Source organism: Nelumbo nucifera, chromosome 5, assembly GCF_055504915.1.
Source record: "Nelumbo nucifera cultivar China Antique chromosome 5, China Antique-T2T, whole genome shotgun sequence".
Taxonomy (NCBI): Eukaryota; Viridiplantae; Streptophyta; class Magnoliopsida; order Proteales; family Nelumbonaceae; genus Nelumbo; species Nelumbo nucifera.
In genome coordinates, this window is record NC_142653.1 from 44,010,075 (window position 1) to 44,031,127 (window position 21,053).

Below are 21,053 nucleotides of genomic sequence, written 5' to 3' on the forward strand. Positions count from 1 at the left end.
CGAACACTCATACATAAAGAGACTTCAATCCAACAAACCCAAGTGTATATAGAATAATCATCAATCAAGGTAATGAAGTACTTATAGCCAGCCGCAGTAGGTAGAGTAACAGGGCCCCGAACATCAGAATAAACAATATGAAATGGAAATTCAGATCTTTTATTTCGTAAAGGTAAAGAACTTCTACAATGCTTACTCAACTGACAAGTTTGACACTGTAACTGACTCATTGACAAGGACTCAAACAACTTTGGAAACATAACTTTTAACGACTCAAAAGAAAGATGACCTAAACGACTATGCCATAAATAGGCTTGACTCTCACTTGACGAACTCATAGACTCTGTCGCCACTAGACCAACATTATTCTCCAACACGTAGAGACCATCCACCATGCTTCCTCTACCAATCGTCTTCCCTGAGGTCAAATCTTGAAACACACATGAAGACGGAAAAAAAGTGACTGAGTAGTTCAAGGAGTGAGTCAGACTACTAATAGACAACAAATTAATAGGCAATTTCGGAACATGCAGTACATTAGGAAGAGTAAGGCCAAGTGGGAGAGGTATGGTGCCTCGGCCAGCTATGGTAGAAAAAGAATCAGCCAGTCTTACCTTATCTCTCCCAGAGAGAATGTTATATGTCTGAAACAAATTTGACTTACCGGTCATGTGATTTGAGGCTCTAGAGTCAATAATCCAAGGAGAATCAGTAGTATGAGATGACACATGGAAGGTTGTGGCATTACCTAATGTAGACGCAAACGAGGTAGAGGGAGTAGGACTAGAATCCATCTGGCGGAGAGTCCTACCATACAATTCCAAATGTTCACGGAAGGAGTTGATAATATCTTCCTTAGGGTCAGAACTGGGATGCCTCTCCTGAGTTACCGAAGGACTAGTCTTTGTCGATGCCATATTAGCTGAGTTATAACTTTTTTGATTCTGCTGGCCTGGTTTCTTGCCCTGATCAGGTGTTGACTTCTTACCCAAATCCTGTGCCCATTTAGGTTTTCCATGGAGATCCCAACATGTATCTTTCGTGTGTCGTGTCTTCTGGCAGTGAGTGCACCAAAGCTTGCTCTTATCATCTGATTTTTTCTGAGTGTCACCCTTTTTAAAACCACCTCCGACATTTGTATCTGAATTTCCCTGGACAGCTAGGGCAACTGACTCCCCTTCTACACCATTCATCACACTTCTACTTTCTTCTGACTGCACCAAGGCATACACCTCCTGAACTGATGGCAAGTCTTTACTACCCAAGATCTGCACCTTGATGGACTCATACGAAGGATTCAGCCCTAGGAGGAAGGCAAACACTCGTTGCAGTTGATATTGGCATAGTGTCTCTGCTCTGAATAGGTGGAGTTCGCTTGTTCCCATATCTCACAAGCAGTTTCAGCCCACATGAAAGTCTTCCTTACTTGTGGCAGCATTGAAACCAAGAGCCAAGACATCACCATACTGTTCTCTTGGTTCCACCTATCATGCTCAGCACTTCCATACTTCGGGTTCCTTCACTCTCCCATTGATGTATCCTATTTTCCCCCTAGCAGTGATGTAGGGTTTTATTCCCCTAGACCACTCAAGGTAATTCAAACCATCAAAGGGAATAACAGCCATGGGAAAGCTCATATCATTCCCCCACTCACTCCATTGTGGCTCCCTGAAATCTCTGAAGTAGCAGAATTCTCAGTCGACATGGTCAAACAGATAATCAGTCCCAAACACCGGACTTAGGACCCCTCCTTACTCCACAAAACAATGCTCCACTTAGTCCACACCCACACACTTGGGTTTAACAACCAGGTTGAGCACAAACAGTACCAAACTCCGAACAAAACAGAGGTAGTATTTGGTAGATTTTAGATCTGTATAGTCAAATCAAATCATTGAGAAGACAGGTCATCCTTGACCTACAGTGTCTTAACACATGAACATGATCACACGATCCAAAAAAACAGGGGGTATACAGATTCAACAGCATTCAGCCGCCCAGACTCATAGGGTTTTCACTCGGCACATGACCAAGGAGGGTAAAGAAGAGAAAACAGGGAGAACTGTACCAGTTGTAGAGCTGTTTTTTCCGTCCAGAATCAGATTTCTGTTCCGCCCAGGTCCAGCTAGTCTGTTCGATCTGTTCTCTCAGTAAGGTTGTTCGATCTGCTCTCTTTAATCAGTATTCCCGCTCTGATACCATCTTGACAGTATGGCCGGCCAGAAATAAGAGGTAGAGAAGAGAAGAGAAGAGAAGAGGAGAAGAAGAGAAGAGAAGAGAGGAAAGAAGAACGAAGGGTTTTGCAATGTAACAGTGCTGGTGGCACCAGCCTTTATTTTATTATATATAGGGCGGCAAAAATAACAAGGGAAAAGACCCTTCTGCTCCTGAGTACAATAACAGACATAACAGAAAGAAAAGACGAAATAAAAAATATTTTAATTAGCCAAACAAACCCTAACATCAGCAACTAAATTATTTTAACATTCCTCAACACTTTGCTATCAAAGTACAGAAGAATGGGGAAAGGGGGTCCCCTTGTTTGATTCCCCTAGTGGTTGGAGAGCGATCCACTATAGACACATTCACCATGATTGAGTAATGATAAGCCCCAATACAACCTAGGATCCATTTGCACCATTTTACCCCAAAGCCAAAGCAATCCATCACTTGCATTAAGAAAGACCAATCTACCATGTCTTAAACTTTTTCCAAATCGAACTTACATGTAACCCCTTTCTCTTTTCTTCTCCTTAGATCCCCCAAACATTCATTGGCAATTAAAATTTGGTCCACAATCTATCTAGTTCCCACAAATGCCCCTTGATTCTGTGATATTAGATTTGGAAGCACTTCTCTAATTCTTCTAAGCAAGACCTTAGCAATGGTTTTATACAAGTTGTTAACCAGACTGATGGGTCTAAAGTCTCTCAGATGGTTTGTTCCAACTCTCTTTGGAACCAGTGCAATAAAAGTTGAGTTCACCCCCGGATTTATCACCCCTTTGATAAAATTCATTGAAAACTTGAAGGATTCAAAATCTCCCAAAAATCTTGGTAAAAGGCCATAGTGAAACCTTTTGGACCTAGTGCCTTAGATCTATCCATTGAAAATATTGCCTCCCTTATTTCCTCCACCTCAAATTTTCTTTCAAGCCACTCCTTTGCCTTCTCAGAAAGTTTTGGCCAATCTAGACCTTCCAACCAAATTCTCTGATTTAGGGGCCTTCTAATATAAGACTGTTTTGCCCTTTTTAACTTAGGATGTGTTTGGATAATTTTTTTTGAACTACTTTTGTGCTTTGGGCAGCAAAAAATTGTTTCAAAGTTTGGAATGTGTGTTTTCTAAAGCAAAAACACTTGTACAATAAAAAGCACGAGGCAATAATAGGATTCTTTGTGCTTCGACTGCATGGCTTGTGGCATTTTTTCTTTTCACAAAACATGGAGGGCGTGAACATATGAAGCTTTCTGACATGCCGTTTTTATATATACTCTAAAGACATGGCACTTTTATGCCACGTGGAAAAAATGTACCACTTGGTATTAGTTTGTGCAACAAACCATGGTCATTTTTACCAACCATATTATGAACCATACCATGTGGCATGGCTGATTTGATGCCACATGGTAAAGGGATAGGCACAAATTATAGGCTGACACATTGTCGATTATGGTAAAGCAATACATTGTAACTAAACACTTATTTATGCTTTTACTTTCAAAAGCTTGTTTTGAAAACAATATTTATGAAACTGCAAAAGAACAAAGTAAAAGCATGAAACATACTAAATGCTTGTTCCCTGAAAAACATAAAAAGCAAAAGCTTATCCAAACAAAACCTAATTTTTCTAAAATCCTAACTCTAGCATGTTTCTCTCAACTTTCTTTCAACACAGTTCAGCTTGAGAGCACCTTGAGAACGATTTGTGATTTATAATGATTATTTTCATCATTCTCATATTTGTTGCTGTCATCCCCTAGAATTTTGAATGGGCAATTTAGTAATTTTACTTTCATTGTCAAATGTCAACCATTAATTGTAGGTGGAACCTGCCATCTGATACTAGTTTGTTGTTTAGTCCGTTTATTTTTGAATGGCACACAAAGAGAGGGAGAATTACGTGGAAGTGCATAAGAGCAGCTTAGTTGTGGACAGTTTGGGAAGAAAGGAACACCGGAATCTTTTGTGAAAAAGAAAGGAGCTTCTCGGAAGTTAAAGAATGCATTTTGGCAAGGGCAATTCAGTGGCTGAAAACTCTAAAGATCTTTGCTGCATACTCTTTTGATGACCTATGGAGAAGCTGGTTAGTAGTGGCTAATACTTCTACCAGGAAGGACAGACATGGGGTTGAATGGATGCCACCAGGGGAGGAGTTTATCAAGCTGAACTTTGATGGAAGTCGAGGAAATCCAGGACCTTTAGGCATAGGAGGAGTGCTAAGAAACAAAGATAGTAACATGATATCTTTGTACTCAAGTCCTGCGGGTGTGGGAGACTCTTTAAGGGCTGAATTACTTGCTGCTGTACAAGGAATCCAGCTTGCAATCTGCTAGACATAGAGCATCTGATTATTGAAGGGGATTCCCAGGTGATAGTGGGTTGGCTGAAGGGTCCAGACACTGTGATTTGGGGTTTTAGAGATCTTCTCAAAAAGGTTAAATGGTTAACAAGGAATATGACAATCAGAGTTCAGTGGGTAGGCAGATCAGTAAACTCATTGGCTGATTCACTTGCAAAAGAAGGGACTTTTCGGGATACTTTATTTTGGGCTTCAGTGTAATTTCTTTTGTACTTATAATTCTATAATTAGCTTTAAAGGAAAGGTGGCATCTTGTGCCTTTCCACGGGTTGCATGTAAACTCTTATTTGCTGGTTTAATAAAATTTCACTCATTTATCAAAAAAAAAAAAAAAGAAAAAGGGTCATGGGGCAAAGTTCTGGAACCCAGAAATTTGGGGGGAGCTCTTTGTCACAAAACAAAGTTTGGGGGCTACCCCCTAAGTGAAGGGATGAGAGATCCATCGTATGGACGCCCAAATCTTGCGGAATGAAGGGGGCGAATTTCAAAAATTTTTCTCTCCCTTCAATCTGGGAATCGCATTCCCTATTTAGAAAATCATATTTTCAAGGACCAATCTTGAACCATGAACTGAACCAGATCTGAACCAAAAGAAGTAGGAGAGAGGTATACCTGATATAGAGAAATATTATCTCTCAATGGAGGTGTTCACGCCCAAGGAAGGATCCAAAGATTGCTCCCACTGAAGATGGCGCAGTGCAGGATGGAGCAAAATCAACAGCGTTCTCCAAGAACCTGATCCTTCGTAAGAATAGCTGGATGGCACGTGAGCACTACTTCCAATCAGTCCTTTCACAAAGGGCTGATATCAAGATCGAATCTTGATCTCTCTCGCAAAGTTGGAGATCGAACTGGAGGTCTGGCGGCGGCAGGAAGGAGGCGGCAAGAAAGAGTTTTGCAGAGATTGCAGAAATCTTTCTTCTGTGATTTCAGCTCTGAAGACTAGAGACCTTTTTCTCTCTTGTGTTGTGTGTGTCTAAAGGCTGCTGCCCCCTCCTCCTTTTATAGGCTTAAAGGGATCAGCTCCTAATCCCATTAGGAGTTGCTGATTCAAATCATATTTGGATTAGAAGTCCCTTTAAGTGATAAGGGAGAACCCTTATCTTATCTGTAGATTAGATCAGCCCTCTCCTAATCCTATTAGGAGGCTCCTAGATCTAAATCTTATTTAGATCTTGGACTCTCTGAGTGGATAGGGTCAAGGCCCAATCCTATCAACTGATTTAATCCCAGATCCGCCCCTCATTTAAACTGATCAAATCAGCCCAGTTTGAAATGGGCTTTAGGCCCATTAAGGTTGTGTGCTCACTTAGCCTTCCAAACTGCTGCCCAGTTGGGCTTCCTTGTATGGCGTGGGACTCAAACATTGATCTACACATCAGCCACATGGGTTCGGCCCAGCCTTTGTTACAAGGCCTGGCCGAATACACTGCTATGGACAGTGCACCCCCTGAAACCCATCAAATGAGCTCTATGGGCCCAACACTTACCCTAAGTGGTCCCTGGGCCAAGCCACTTTGTAACACCCAGGGACTGTGGGTAGATGCAAGATTAGCCCATCAGGTATTACTCTCAATGGTCTTACACTTAACCTCTCAGCCCATAATGATCAAACACTGCCCGACAAGAGAGGACCTCTCCCTTGGCTGTAAGGAACAATGTTGCACTCTCTTCTTATATGGATCCCAGGAATTGAAACCTTTTGCAAACATTTTAGAAACCATAATATATATACTTTTATATCTCATATAAAATACACTTTGCAAAACAAATCTCAACGATTGAAATCGACTGCCGACAGTCTTGGTTTCCATCAGTGAGAGTGCATCCCCGATCATTACCTTTGTTCGACAAAGGGGCTGATCCTGTCACTATGATCACCCACTCAGATGAATTCTCAGACTGTCCCAACATACCTAGGTTTTGACCCCCGCTAAGGATCTCACTGATTGGTACATCAAAGATAGCCCAATCCGACACCTAGTGCAGTATCATAATCGAGTCTAGGGGTCGGGTGTAACTTTCCAGTTTTGCCCATTAATCTCCAAGGTCCAGGGCAATACTGGAAATCTGGTCCAGTTCAAAGATTCAATTAATCCTACACTGTATGTGCCTAGGGTCTCACCCTGGCAGTTGAGACAGGCCACCCCAACCGACTTGGTGGCACAACAGTGTCAGCCTTATCAGGATAGGTCTCCCCAGACCAACCCACTGGCTGTGAACATTCTAAACTAACACGAGTCTCATTAAGTGTCCAATTTAAGGGTATTACACAGAAACATACCAAGGGAACATGAATCAAATATGCACTTTTATTCATTTACAATAAACTCATAAAATACATCATTCTGATTGAAGCTAAGGGCATACAAAACTGTCCAACACTAAGTACAGGGTAGCTATCTGTAATTTACCCAAAAAACTAAAGAAAAGATGTTTGTTTTACCCTATAAAACCAACTCTCACATTGAATCAAGATATCAACTACTCCTTTAAAATCTAGTATGGTAATGATGTGGGGTTCCATGAGATAAGAGATATGGCCGTGCACTGTTTTGTGTTTCTTAAATGTAGTTTTTCCACTTTTCAGGCAGTAATAGCTTACAAGAGATGTTGCCTTGGTCTCTGCATTTATTTTTTTTATGGTACCTAAGTGAAATAGGAAAGGGCCATTGCTGGGTTTATTCTTGGGCTAATGAGCATGAGAATTCAGGTTTGTGTCTGAGGGCAGCCACTTTATGCAAAAAGAAGTTTAGGTCTGTATCCAGTGCACCCCTCCCAAGACCCTAGATAGCTCTGGGACCACATTGGGTAATGTCCTTATGGTAACTAAGTTGTGGGGAATTTTACATGATTGTTTCTTGTAGACTAGTAATAACTAAGTGGCAGAAATTAATAGAGGTAATTAAGTAAACTAAGGCAGCTTGTGTAAAGGTTGCTTTGATTTTGGAGTGACATGTTAAAGCCCATCTTTAGAAAGTAGAATCACTTGAGATGTTTTAAATGACCAATTGATAATGGCTCAGTTGGTAAGTTCTTTGGCTGGATGTAGTGAGAGACTTGGGATCAAATCCTGTTGCTACCAGGGTTGGGGGGTTATGGATAGGGACTAGGGGGATGGGGTGCTCCTTGTTGTGTAGCCCCATGAAAAAGAAATCATGGAAATCATATTAAGATAATTAAGCTTACTTAAATATTGGGGCCTTCATTTTTTTTTTTAATTTTTAGGGTGTGGGTATGATAACGGATTTGTTTAACTTTTGGGTGTTATCTTGTAGATGAACAAGCAGTGTCATTTCTCTCTTATTATTCATGTCTTAATCTTTTCATTATCTCCCATTCATGCTCCCTTTTACTATTTATGGGGCAGATTAGATAGGGTTGGGTTAGGATGGGAGGGGGGGGGGTGCTTTCTATGACCAACCTGATTTGTTGCAACTCCTACCTGTATTGGTGAATGGTGATAAGTTGGTCTTGAATGGGCATATGCTTTTCTTCCGGCCTCAAATTTTGTGTAAAGCTATTTTATGACTGTGAATAACCAAAACTTTCATTTTGTGATTTGAACCCCTCCTTTCAGGAACACATAGTTGTTCTCAATTTATTCCTATTCTGCATCTTACATTATTTCCCTTCATTTACCTTCTTTTTTATTTTGTGTTTTTAATGGAGCTACACAACAGGGGTAGCCCATCCCCTGTACCCCCCCCCCCCAACTCTGGTGGCTCCGCTACAACTAGCCAGAGAACTTATCAACTGAGTCACCATCAGTTGGTCTTTTTTATTTTGTTCATTCATTATTCTTTTACTTTTTTTTTTTTATCTCAACAAGTTCTTCAACGTATTCATCAACCTAATCTTTCCTGTTTTTTTTTTTTTTTTATCAATAACTTGCAGATTTTATTAAAATTAGAGTGAAAAAGCACAGGCACAAGAAGAGGGAGATAAACTCTCTTATCTCACCTAATCAGAACAACAAAACAAGAGAACAATTACAAGATAGCCCAGAACAAAGAGTCCCTATATATCCCTTGTTTAGCTAACCCATCAGCAAAGGAGTTAGCACTTCTTTTAACCCAACTCAACTTCACCTCAATGTTCTTGGTTAACCAATTAAGTTTCCTCTTCTCATTGCTGTAGTTCCCAAAATTAGCAGTATCATTTCTCAGCCAACCCACTACCAGTTTAGAATCGCCTTCTATGACCAAATTGGTGATATTTAGTTCAATTGCCCTTTGAGTTTCTTCGATAGCAGCTGAAATCTCAGCTTTAAGAGAATCACCCAATCCAATTGGCCCTGAAAAGAGAGCAATTTTCACTCCCTCCTCATTTCTTATGACACCCCCAATACCTGATGGACCCAGATTACCCATGCTACTTTCATTAAAATTAAGTTTGACAAAACCACTAGGAGGAGTCCAAGAGGGTAAGGATGTGTCTTTGACCGGAGCTGAACTTGCAATTTCCTTCCAATTTCTGAACAAATCATCTACTGAAAAGTCTTTAAAAAGAGCCAAACACTTCAGCCAATGTACTGCTCTGATCTGAATCAGCTCCAGAATTTCTGGCAGTCTTCTTTCCCTATCTGAGAAAATTCTCCCGTTTCTTTCTTCGCAAATACTCCAGTAAACAGCAGCCCTGAGACATCTCCACATTAACTCTTCCTCTTTTTTTCGACCAGTTAAAAAAGGATGGAGCAAAAAGTCTTTGTACATCTGGTGGAGGAGACCAACTGCGTCCAAACAAAGATGAACACCACTCCCAAATGTGATTTGTAATAGAGCAGAAAATCAATAAATGGCAACCAGTCTCACCTTCAGCCTTGCATAGAACACACCAGCAACCTAATCTTTCCTGGTTGCTGATTAGGAAGAAAAATTCCTAAAGACATGTCTTTCCCTTCTTCTCAGGTTGATAGCTTTCTGCCATCATAAATTATATGATGTTGAAACCCCAATGTTGATAATCTGCTTAAATTGGTCATTTACTTGGCACTTAGGTGCTTTTGTCTTTATCCAATATATTGGGTGATTTTGGTTGTATTTTAAAGCTTGAATTGGTTTGGAGAAGATGCTTTGTTTATATTTTTAGTTTTTCAGAGGTAAAATTTTGAAATCTATTGTTAGATATATAATTCATTCTTACTAGAGGGTTGAACTAAAAGTAGATAATGCAAAGAAAAGGGGAATAGGGCTGATTTGCTGATGTGATGACAAATACAAACAAGAAATGAAGTGCATCTCTTTGGGGAAATTAAAAGAAAATCCTTCATATTGAAAACTATCCATTTTGGTTGAAAATTGTCATACATTGAACTGTTAGTTGTAAATTATTATTTTTCCCATGCTCAATAATGTGGGAAGATCTTACTTATCTACTTTTAAGGATTATAATGCGCTTCAATGAGTTTCTTGCATTTAGTTGTCTAATATCTACATGTGTTTTAGGCTTGTAATCAGCTTTATTCTCCAAGCTATGTTTGATAGAATTGTCTTAAATTTGATGTTTAACAATATTCTTTTTTTACCTTCCATGATTGTTGCAGTTTTTCGAAGGATACGGATACCATGGAACATCATTTGAGCAGATGTATCGTTGTTATCCAGCATCTTTTATTGATAAGGTCAAAATGTCTTCATAATTGTTGTCTCTTCTTTGGGCAGGCTGTATTGTAATATCATTCTGATTTTCATGAATAAATTTTCAATCATTTATCATAAAAAAATTGTTGTCTCTTCTCATTTTTTTTATCCATGTGCATTGCTGTAGTTATTTTGTGTGTGAGTGTGTTGCTGTAGTGAGAGAAAGAATGTTTACCATTATGATATAAATGTATTTTAAATGTTGTTTCCTCTGCACCCTTAATTAAGTTCACTATTTAATAAATAGTTTGGTACAAATTTTAACCTAACCGAAAACAAAGATCACTACACCCACTTTGTAATGACTATTAATATTACAATGACTTGATCAAGGAAACAACATTTAAAATACATTTATATCATAATGGTCAACCTTATGATATAATAACACACCCGGGTCATTACGTGTAGGCTTTTGTATTTGACTGCTAGGACTAATTTGTCAGTTCTATTATTTTAATGATTGGGAGCAGGATTTTTTTTTCTTTTTCTTTTTACTTTATTTGTTGACTCTCTCACCTTTACCCTTTTTTTATCAATAACCACAACTTTTGTTAATATTAAAAAAGGTAAATAAAAGAAGGTCAATGAGAGATAAACCCTCTTATCTCTCCCTAAGCTAACCTATCAATTTTACAATTTTGCTCAAAATATTTGATTTCTCCCCACCCCTTGTTTTGCTAGAACATTGCCCATAGAATTTGCATTCCTTTTGCCCATAGAATTTGCACTCCTTTTGACCCATTGTATTATTACTTCCATGCACTTTGTAATTCATCTGAATCTCTTCTCATTTCTGTATTTCCATAACTTTACCTCTTCACATTTTAGCCACGCCACTGCCAATTTGGAGTCACCTTCAACAATTAACTTTCTAATGTTCAAATTTCTTGTCCTTTGCACCCCTTCCACCAGTGCCATAATTTCAGCTTTTAGGTAATCTCCCTCACCAGCTGGGCCTGTATATAACATGATTGTTTTACCCTCCTCACCCTTGAACACAAAATTCCTGATATTCTTGGGTTCCGCAAACTACTTCCATCGAAATTTAGTTGAATAAATCCCCCCTTTCAACTAGTGCTATGCATCTTCATTTTTCTTAATATAAAAGATTTTTATTAAAATAAGGAGAAATGAGATTTTTCTTCCTCTTCTTCCTCCTTATCCCCTCCCTCTGAAGGAGGCTTATGCCTCTTATGTTCTGAACTATGCCTCAAGCCTTTAGGTAGTGGAACACCTCGCATCACGCCTCTGCGTTTTAAAACATTGGTTAAGAGAAGTAAGAAGTTTGGTGGATTAGGCTTAGGGAACATCCAAAAAATGAATGTTGCTTTGTTAGGGAAATGGTTGTAAATGTTTCCAATGGATAGAGACAAGTATTAGACAGTGTATGCCCTTAGCTCCAATCAGATTGACTTACATAAACAATTATCAATAGATGAATAAAGTACATTATTGTTTTATGTTCTTATCGATGTGTTTTCTGTGAATTACTCCTTAGATTGGACACTAATGAGATTTGTATTAGTTTAAAATGTTCTCAGCCATTGGATAGGCTTAGGGAATTTATCCCTTGACAAGGCTGACATTGGTGTGTTGCTGAACTGGTGGAGTAGCTTGTCTCAGCTGCTAGGGTTAGACCCCAAGTATACCCAGTGGGTGCTTAGAAGAAACACTGAACTTGTGTCAATTTCCAATTATGCCCTAGACCTTGGAGATAGATGAGCAAAACTGGAATGTTGCACTTAACTCCAGACTTAGATTTTATGATACTGCACTACATATTGGACTGAGTTGCCTTTGATGTGCCAACCAGTAAGATCCATCAAGGATCAAATACTTGGGCATGTAGGGGCAGTTTGGGAAATTACTTGAGTAGGTGATCATAGTGATAGGATCGATCCCTTTGTTAGACAAAGTGAATATCAGGCTTTATACTCTTTTTGATGGAGACCTAAACTACTAACAATGGATTTCAACTGTATTTGAAATCTGATTTGCAAAATATATTTATATGTTATATTACTATTTTATGAAAAATGTTTGCAAAAGGCTTTTAATCCCGGGATCCATTCGAGTAGAGAGTGTGACATTGCATTTTGCAGTCAGGGAAGAGGTCCTTCCTTGTGGGTAATGTTCTAATGATTATGGGTCGAAAGGTTAGGTGTAAGAGACCATTACAGGCTAATTACCTGATGGGCTTCATCTTACATAAGTCCATTATCCTTGGGTCTTCATAGGGTGGTTGAATGCAAGGATCATTTAGGTGTAAATGTTGGGCCCAAACTAAGCCCAAGCTGATTGGGTTAGTGGTTCACTACCTTGAACAGTGAATTCGGCTTAACCTCTTCTAGAGGTAGGGCTTAATGGACTTGTGTGAGACCTTTGTGGGTTCCACACCTAGCGTTTTAAAAGCGAAAGGCACACAAAAAGCGATAGGTTCCAAATGTTCCTGAGGCACAAGGTGCAAGCAAGGCGCACAAAATAAAAAGAAAACCTTAAAAATATAAAAAATAGAATAAATAGAAGAAATATAATAAATAGAAAAAACATGTAGAAATTCTAAGAAATCAGAAAAAATTCAAAAACAAAGTTAATTATTAGAGGTAAAGTATGTAATCAGCAATCTAAAGTTATTCAGGAAAATATGCAATCATGAATCATCAATCTACAGAAATAAAAATTAGAGATAAACTGATAAAGTATGCAATCAACAATGAGTTATTAGTTCAATTGGTTAATCAGGAAAATATGCAATCAGCAATCTACAGAATTAAGAAATCAGCACTAAATAATTAAAGGAGACTACACAAAAAAAAAAAAAAACAATAACAGAACAATATAACACATTCAATGGTTCGATAAAAAATATAAATATAAAAGAATTAAAGAATATGCCTATGAGCACAACCTATACAACATTAAATAATCAGCATCAAAGAAGTTAAAAGACACTTACCTCTTGGTATTGGTATCCCCTCCATGGCTCACACACAACAAAATCAATATAAGAATTAATCATTTACTGTAATAAGCAAATAAGGGATCAGATTTGAAAAATATTAAAATTAACAAGCTATTTGTTAAGTATTTAAATATGTCAATATCGATTTTCTAATATAAAAAAGGTTCTTTCATCAATCATCATTCACAAAGCACAACCTATACATAAAGTAAGTTTACTGCCTATACAAAATCTCAAAATCATATTCTCATATGTCCATTGATTCCATCCATCCATTCTTGATTCTTCTTTCCTTAATCCTCAAGATTCCAGCATTCATTCTTCCTCATCATTTTCCTCTTCTTCATTTGGAAGTTCTACGTCATCTTCATACTCATCAGATTTGTAATCATCGGTGTAGAGAAGATGGGCCAAATGGCCCATAGGCTGTTTATCCTTTCTTATTTTTATGTTCTTTACTGTAATGGGCCTTATTCTGGGCCTATTCTTTCTATGTTATGTTCTTTTAATTTCTTGCCCAACTAAGGGCCTCTTTGTAAATTATTAAAGTTTAACTTAATAAAATAGTGTTAGGGGGTAAGAGGAGATATTAAGGTTCGAAACTCTCTTCCTCTGAACCCTTATTGCCGCCATCTTCTTCTTCTTCTCTTCCTTAGAAGAAGGATTTCTGCTGTTTTCTTTTGATTTCTGCATCTGTTCTAAACAGTCCTCTATTCTCAAGGACTGTTTTTCTTCTATCTGCATTCTCTTCTTCTGTTTCTTCTTTTATGTCAAATTCATCTTCATCTTCTAAATGAAGGTGATGTGCTAGGTTTTTTGGAATTGGTTAACTTGGGCCATTTGGCTCGTAACTGAGAAGTTGAGCTTGAGCCCCTAGATCTTGTATATCTTAGTGGCTTTTCAACTCCAGAAGCACGAGCAACATCTCCCCATGTCAATGAATCACCCTCAAACACCAAATCATCTTCAGCCCCGTCCATCTCTCCTAATAACCACTCATTGCTCTCATCAATATCTTTTAGAGAGATGAGATCAGTGTAATTGCGTGAATAAGAACTCTCTTTCAGCATTTGGTTGAACTTAATAACACCAAATCATTTAATCGCTTTTGATCCAAGTGTTTCCTCTTTTTAGTATGAATATGTGAATTCATAAAATAGCATTGAATTACTAAAAAGATTAAAACTTAAATGTAAAATATAAATGTTAGAGTGCTCGAGTCAGGGGTATTTTGGTCATTCTGGTTTATCTTCTTGGAAGTGAAAGGTCTATTGTATATGAGTTTAAGTTATGTGTCCCATCTTATATGAGGGACAAAACTGTCTTTCTTGTAACTCCAAGTTTATGAATAAAATCCAAGTGGGTCGGCTAGGAGAGTGATTTTTCACATTCTCTCTTCTAGTCTGGCCGAACATTCTTCTCCTTATTTCTCTTTTCTTTCTTCTTCCTTCTTCTCTACTTTGACCTAGAATCAACTAGGGTTTATTCACATGGTATCAGAGCTGTAAGGTCGTATCCTTATTTCTTTCTTGTTGCTGTTCTCTTTTTGGGTTCGCCGCCAGCCTTCACAGTCGTCTTCTTCTTTCTCGATTGACCTGAGTGGAGATTCGATAAGGGGCTGAAAAGGAGCTGTCGTTTTGTGGGTCTGGAGGTGAGAATGCCTCCAGTTGTTGCTGTGGTGGTCATTGAAGTGGTTTACTAAACCCTCTATTCAGTATCGAAGAGGGCTGAATGTGGACAGGTATGAACACTACTGTTGTTTGTCCAAGTAAGGGACTGTGAATGTTTTCTTGTTGCTTCAAAAGTTGGTTGTGGTGATGCTCGGTGTGACTGATATGCATTTCAGTCGTATTCCTCTGCATTTCTCTTCATATGTATGCTGAAAGAAGAGTTGTCGACTGCTGAAGTTCACAACAGCAGTAGATTGGTGGTGGTTGTGTCGTGGTGATTGGTGGTGGTGGTGGTTGTGTCCTAGACCTTGTGTGTAATCAGTTCTGCAGTGTGCAGCCCAAGTGTTTGATGTGAAGACTGAGTGATTTCAGTCTTAGTGTGTGGTGGTGAATGGTTTTGCAGTGTGCAGCCCAGGTGTTTGATGTGAAGACTGAGTGATTTCAGCCTTAGTGTGTATTTAAAGCTGGGGTTGGTGGTGCTATAAGTGAGATAAGCCTTGTGAAAGAGTGTGTGGTTGTGTTGTATACTTGAAGGTGAAATAATGGAGATGGCCTCTTCCGTAGATGGGAATGACAACAAAACCAGCATCATGCTTTCTTCAGATTTGTTAGTGGTGTTAGTGAAGGGGTATTTCAGTCTTTGTACTTGTTGAGAATGCTGATGTGTACTGTTATATTAGTTCGAGTGCCTCTTACTTAAAGAAGGGCACTCAAGTCTTTTCCAATAAGTTAATAATATAATAACAGGTCTGGCCGAATCAAGGGATTAACTTTTTTCCCTAATTCGAACCAGCCTTTCTCTCTTCTCTCTTTTCTTCTTTCCTCTCCCACTTCTTGCTGTCTACTTTACTCTACAGTCAACGAACAAGACAGAATTCTATGGTAGGTCAAACTTCAACATGGTATCAGAGCTAGGTTCACCAAATCAGACTTGCTAGAATTCTGCCTTCTGCGCATTCGAATTAGGGTTTCACTTGGGGTTCTCAGTTGTGAGTTGGAGACTGGGAAAAGGGCTGAAAAGGAGTGATCGCCCTCTTCCCTAGGAGGTCTCTATGCCTCCGATTGTGTCGTTGGTGATTGGTTGCTGTGGTTTCTAAGCCCTAGTTAGGGCTGGTACGTGTGGTGCAGTGGTGTCTCAGCCCTTCGTATGGTTGGCCATCAGGTGATGAGGTAAAGTTTTTTTTATATATTTTTTTTTGGAATACATGAGAGGTGTAGTACAGTTCGCATGATGGGTTTTCAGATTGCAGTATGCTAGGGTTTATGCTAGGGTTTATTCTGGTTTGTGTGTGATTCGAATGGCAATAGTGTCTACTGAATGGTGAAGCTTCCTATAGTTGTGGATTAATGTTGGTGGTGTTACAAGTGTGGTTTTCAGCTTTTGATATCGCTGAAATCAGTGTGTAGACCTCGGTGAGTAGGGGTTGTGGTGTTGTAGTTTTCAGCATTTAATACTGCTGAAATCAGTGTACAGATTTCGGTGAGTAGGGTTTGTGGTGTTGCAGTTCTCAGCTGTTGAAATCAGTGTGCAGATTTCGGTGAAGTGTCTGTGTGTAGTGTGCAGTGTGTAGTGCTCCTAATTCAGTGCTCAGAATTAAGGGAGTTTGGCAATGGCAGATAACAGTGATAGTAAACCTAGTGTCATGATATCTACTGACTACTTGAATGTCCAAATGACCTCCATTAAACTGAATGGAGAGAATTATGTCCCTTGGGCCAAGTCTGTAGAGGTTTTTCTGAAGGCGAAGAAGAAAGTGAAGCATATAAGAGAGGAGAAACCCCCCGCTAATTCTCAGGAGTATGAAGACTGGGAACAGGAAGATGCACAGATCATTACATGGTTGTGGAACAGTATGGAACCCAAAATCAGTGTGAACTTCATGTTTCTTGACACAGCCAAAGAGGTGTGGGATCATGCTAAGAAACTGTATTCAGGTCAGGATAATACCACTAGGGTATATCAACTGTATCAGGAATACTTCAATCTGCAACAGGGAAATCAGAGCCTTGAGGAGTACTATGCCAATGTGAGGAATATCCGTAATGAGTTAAATGCCTATCATCCTCTCACTTAAGATGTCAAAGTTCAACAGCAACAGCGAGAGCAGCTTGATGTGACATGGTTTCTGGTGGGGCTGAAGTCTGAGTATGAACCTGTATGAGCCCAGATACTAGGGGGATCTGCTCTTCCATCTTTAGTGGAGGTGTTTGCTCGTCTTCGGAGGGCTTCCATTGGATCTATGGACTCTAATGTCTCCGATAAATCAGCATTTGCAGTGTCAAGAGGCCGAGGTGGCAGAAGTGGGACTCGAGGAACCCAGCCTGGCAGGAGTGGTAGTGGTGGATCTACACATATCCGTGGTGGTGGTCGTACTGGAGGCAGAGATTCAGGGATAGCTCGTGGTAGAGGACGTGGCTCGGGTCCACGGAAGTGTACTCACTGTGGTTTGGATGGACATACCATTAACTACTGCTATGACTTACATGGTCCTCCCTCGACGTGGGCCAACCATGCCATGACTAGTGACACCAGTTTCAGCTCTACACAGGAGAAACGGTCAGCTGACCCGATGCCTTCTACTCCCTCAGATGGTCCAGGCAAGGAGATGGTGAGTGTTCCTCGTGATGAGTATGAGAGGTTTGTTCAATCCAAGTCGCAGCAGAACACAGCTTCCTTTGCACACTCCGGTATGGCTTGTTTGGCATCCACACCCAACCCCTGGATTATTGACTCTGGAGCCTCCGATCACATGACGGGAACTCCAGGTGTGTTTTCATCTCTCACTCATTGCTCAACATCACAATCTGTTACCCTTGCTAATGGCTCCACGTCATCTATCTGTGGTGTTGGTAATGTTGACCTAGACCCTGTATCCCTATCCTCTGTTTTATATCTACCTAAGCTTCCATTTAATCTTATGTCTGTTAGTAAGCTGACCAAGTCCCTTAAGTGCTCCATCACTTTTTACCCTTCTATGTGTGTTTTTCAGGATCTCAAGACGGGGATGAAGATTGGTGGAGGGCATGAAGCCGGTGGACTGTATTATCTTGATGGTGGTGGACGAACGTCAACAGCTCTTCAGTCATCCATTTCTCCTCTCCAGTGGCACTGTAGATTTGGTCATCCTTCGCTGAAAGTGTTGCAGTCCTTAGTCCCTTCATTGAGTCAACTTTCTGTTTTAGATTGTGAGTCTTGTCAATTTGGGAAACACCATCGTGTTCCCTTTCGTTCTAGGGTCGATAACCGTGTGTCGAGTCTTTTTTCTTTAATTCATTCAGATGTTTGGGGTCCTTATAAAGTGATGTCATATAATGGATACCGATATTTTGTTATTTTTGTTGATGACTGTTCAAGAATGACGTGGCTCTATTTAATGAAAGAAAGAAGTGAATTATTTTCCATCTTCTAGAAATTTTATGCTGAGATCCGCAATCAATTTGGTGTTCACATCAAAATTTTCCGTTCTGATAATGGTCGTGAATACTTGTCTTCATCTTTTCGAGAATACTTGGATCAACATGGCATTATACACCAAACTTCATGTACCTATACTCCGCAACAAAATGGGGTTGCTGAGAGAAAGAACCGCCATTTTGTAGAAACGGCACGCTCCCTCATGCACCACATGAATGTTCCCAAAACTTTTTGAAGCGATGCAATGCTCACCTCTTGTTTCTTAATTAATCGGATGCCCACGTCTATCCTTGATGGTCGTTCTCCTTTTAGTGTCTTATTCCCCAACATGTCTCCGTTTCCGCTTTCTCCTCGGATATTTGGGTGTGTCTGCTTCGTTCATAATTTGAGTCCTGGGACTGACAAGTTAGATGCACGTTCCGTGAAGTGTATCTTCCTTGGTTATTCCCGAACTCAGAAAGGGTACAAGTGTTATCATCCTAGTTCTCGTCGTTCCTTGGTATGTGTTGATGTTACATTCTTCGAGTCTACTCCGTTCTTCGTGGGGTCCGGTGCTGCTGCTTCCCCCACATCACCACCTCCTCTTCCTCTTCCTGTGGCTGATCCACCTCCTCTGGTTCCAGTCATGCCTACGTCCTTGCCTCCGGTGCCACCATTGGTTGACCGTCCACCCATCCGTCACGTGTATACACATCGCCCACGTGTACTGGCTGCAGCTCCTCCAGCTTCATCACCGTCGACAGATCCTGCTCCAGCTCCGACACCAGCCTCCGACCTAGATCTTCCTGTTGCCTTACGGAAAGGTAAGCGTACTTGCACCGTTCACCCTATTTCCAATTTTGTTTCACTTACCCACCTCTCCGCTTCCCATCGCCAGTTCATATATTTGTTATCCTCCGTGGTTGTTCCTAAGGATGTCCAGGAATCCCTTACCTCTCCAGAGTGGTGTCGTGCTATGGAAGAAGAGCTCTCTGCTTTGCATCATAATCACACTTGGGAGCTCACCGCTCTTCCTCCTGGGAAGCAGGCTGTCGGTTGTAAGTGGGTGTATAGTGTTAAGTACTTGCCAGATGGTCGTGTTGAGCGCCTGAAGGCGCGGCTGGTTGCCAAAGGGTACTCCCAAACCTATGGCATTGACTACACGGAGACGTTCTCCCCGGTTGCTAAGATAGGGTCAGTTCGTGTCGTCATCTCTCTTGCAGCTATGTCTAGTTGGCCTCTCCATCAGCTCGATATCAAAAATGCCTTTTTGCATGGGGATTTGCTCGAGGAGGTCTACATGGAGCAACCACCCGGGTTTGTTGCTCAGGGGGAGGATGGTAAGGTATGCAAACTTAAGAAGGCTATTTATGGACTTAAACAGTCCCCTCGAGCATGGTTTGGTAGGTTCAATGAGGTGGTCAAGAAGTTTGGTATGAAACAGTGCCAAGTTGATCACTCTGTCTTTAGTCTTGACTCTTCGGCAGGTAAAATAATATTGGTGGTGTATGTGGATGATATCGTTGATGATAAAATGGGCATTGACAGATTGAAGGCATTCCTACAGGAACACTTTCAGACAAAGGACCTTGGCAAGTTGAAATACTTTTTGGGCATAGAGGTAGCATGATCTAAGCATGGCATTAATTTGTGCCAGAGGAAATATGTGCTTGATTTACTGGAAGAAACAGGATTGTTGGGTACCAAACCGGCTGAGACACCTATGGAAACAAATACGAGGCTGAGCAGTGATATAGGTGAAGTGTTTGAAGAGCCTGGCAGATACCGACGACTTGTAGGCAAACTAAACTATCTAACCATTACTCGGCCAGATATTTCATTTGCGGTTAGTGTGGTGAGTCAGTTCATGCAGAAACCTTTGGTCCCACATTGGAATGCAGTGCTAAGGATTGTGAGGTATCTGAAAGGAGCTCCTGGTCGTGGTTTGCTGTACAGAAGTGGTGGAAAACTGGTAGTAGAAGGATACACCGATGCTGATTGGGCAGGTTCTATGTCTGATAGACGATCTACCACAGGCTATTGCACCTTTCTGGGGGGTAACCTGGTAACATGGAAAAGTAAGAAGCAAACAGTTGTGGCAAGAAGCAGTGCAGAAGCAGAATATAGGGCCATGGCACATACTGCTTGTGAACTAGTGTGGCTGAGGAACCTTCTACAGGAGATAGGATATGACATCAGTACTCCAATGAAGCTCTATTGTGACAATCAGGCAGCGGTTCATATCTCTTCCAATCCAGTGTTTCATGAAAGAACCAAGCACATCGAAGTTGACTGTCATTTTGTGAGAGAGAAGGTGCTGAATGGGGTGATAGAAACTGCATATGTTAGTACGGGAAACCAGTGGGCAGACTTGTTTACAAAAGGCTTGAGTCGGGGGAGAGTGGACTACATATGTAACAAGCTGGGATTATATGATATATACTCACCAGCTTGAGGGGGAGTGTTAGTGGTGTTAGTGAAGGGGTATTTCAGTCTTTGTACTTGTTGAGAATGCTGATGTGTACTGTTATATTAGTTCGAGTGCCTCTTACTTAAAGAAGGGCACTCAAGTCTTTTCCAATAAGTTAATAATATAATAACAGGTCTGGCCGAATCAAGGGATGAACTTTTTCCCTAATTCGAACCAGCCTTTCTCTCTTTTCTTCTTTCCTCTCCTACTTCTTGCTGTCTACTTTACTCTACAGTCAACGAACAAGACAGAATTCTATGGCAGGTCAAACTTCAACAAGATTATATAAGTGTTCAAATGACATCCATCAAGTTGAATGGTGAGAACTAT

At 40.3% G+C, this 21,053-nt stretch overlaps 1 protein-coding gene across 3 annotated transcripts in view; it reads left to right on the top strand.

The window, feature by feature from the left end:
- LOC104608483 (ubiquitin fusion degradation protein 1 B-like) overlaps positions 1–21,053 on the top strand; it is a 55,376-nt gene that overhangs the window by 15,959 nt on the left and 18,364 nt on the right. For 2 of the 3 annotated variants that reach the window (XM_010274493.3, XM_010274494.3), the window contains one exon: positions 10,128–10,205. The exons of the other annotated variant lie outside the window; for it this stretch is intronic. In XM_010274493.3, coding sequence (XP_010272795.1) covers positions 10,128–10,205 — 78 coding nt within the window. The remainder of the gene's footprint in view (positions 1–10,127; positions 10,206–21,053) is intronic. 3 annotated transcript variants of the gene reach the window in all.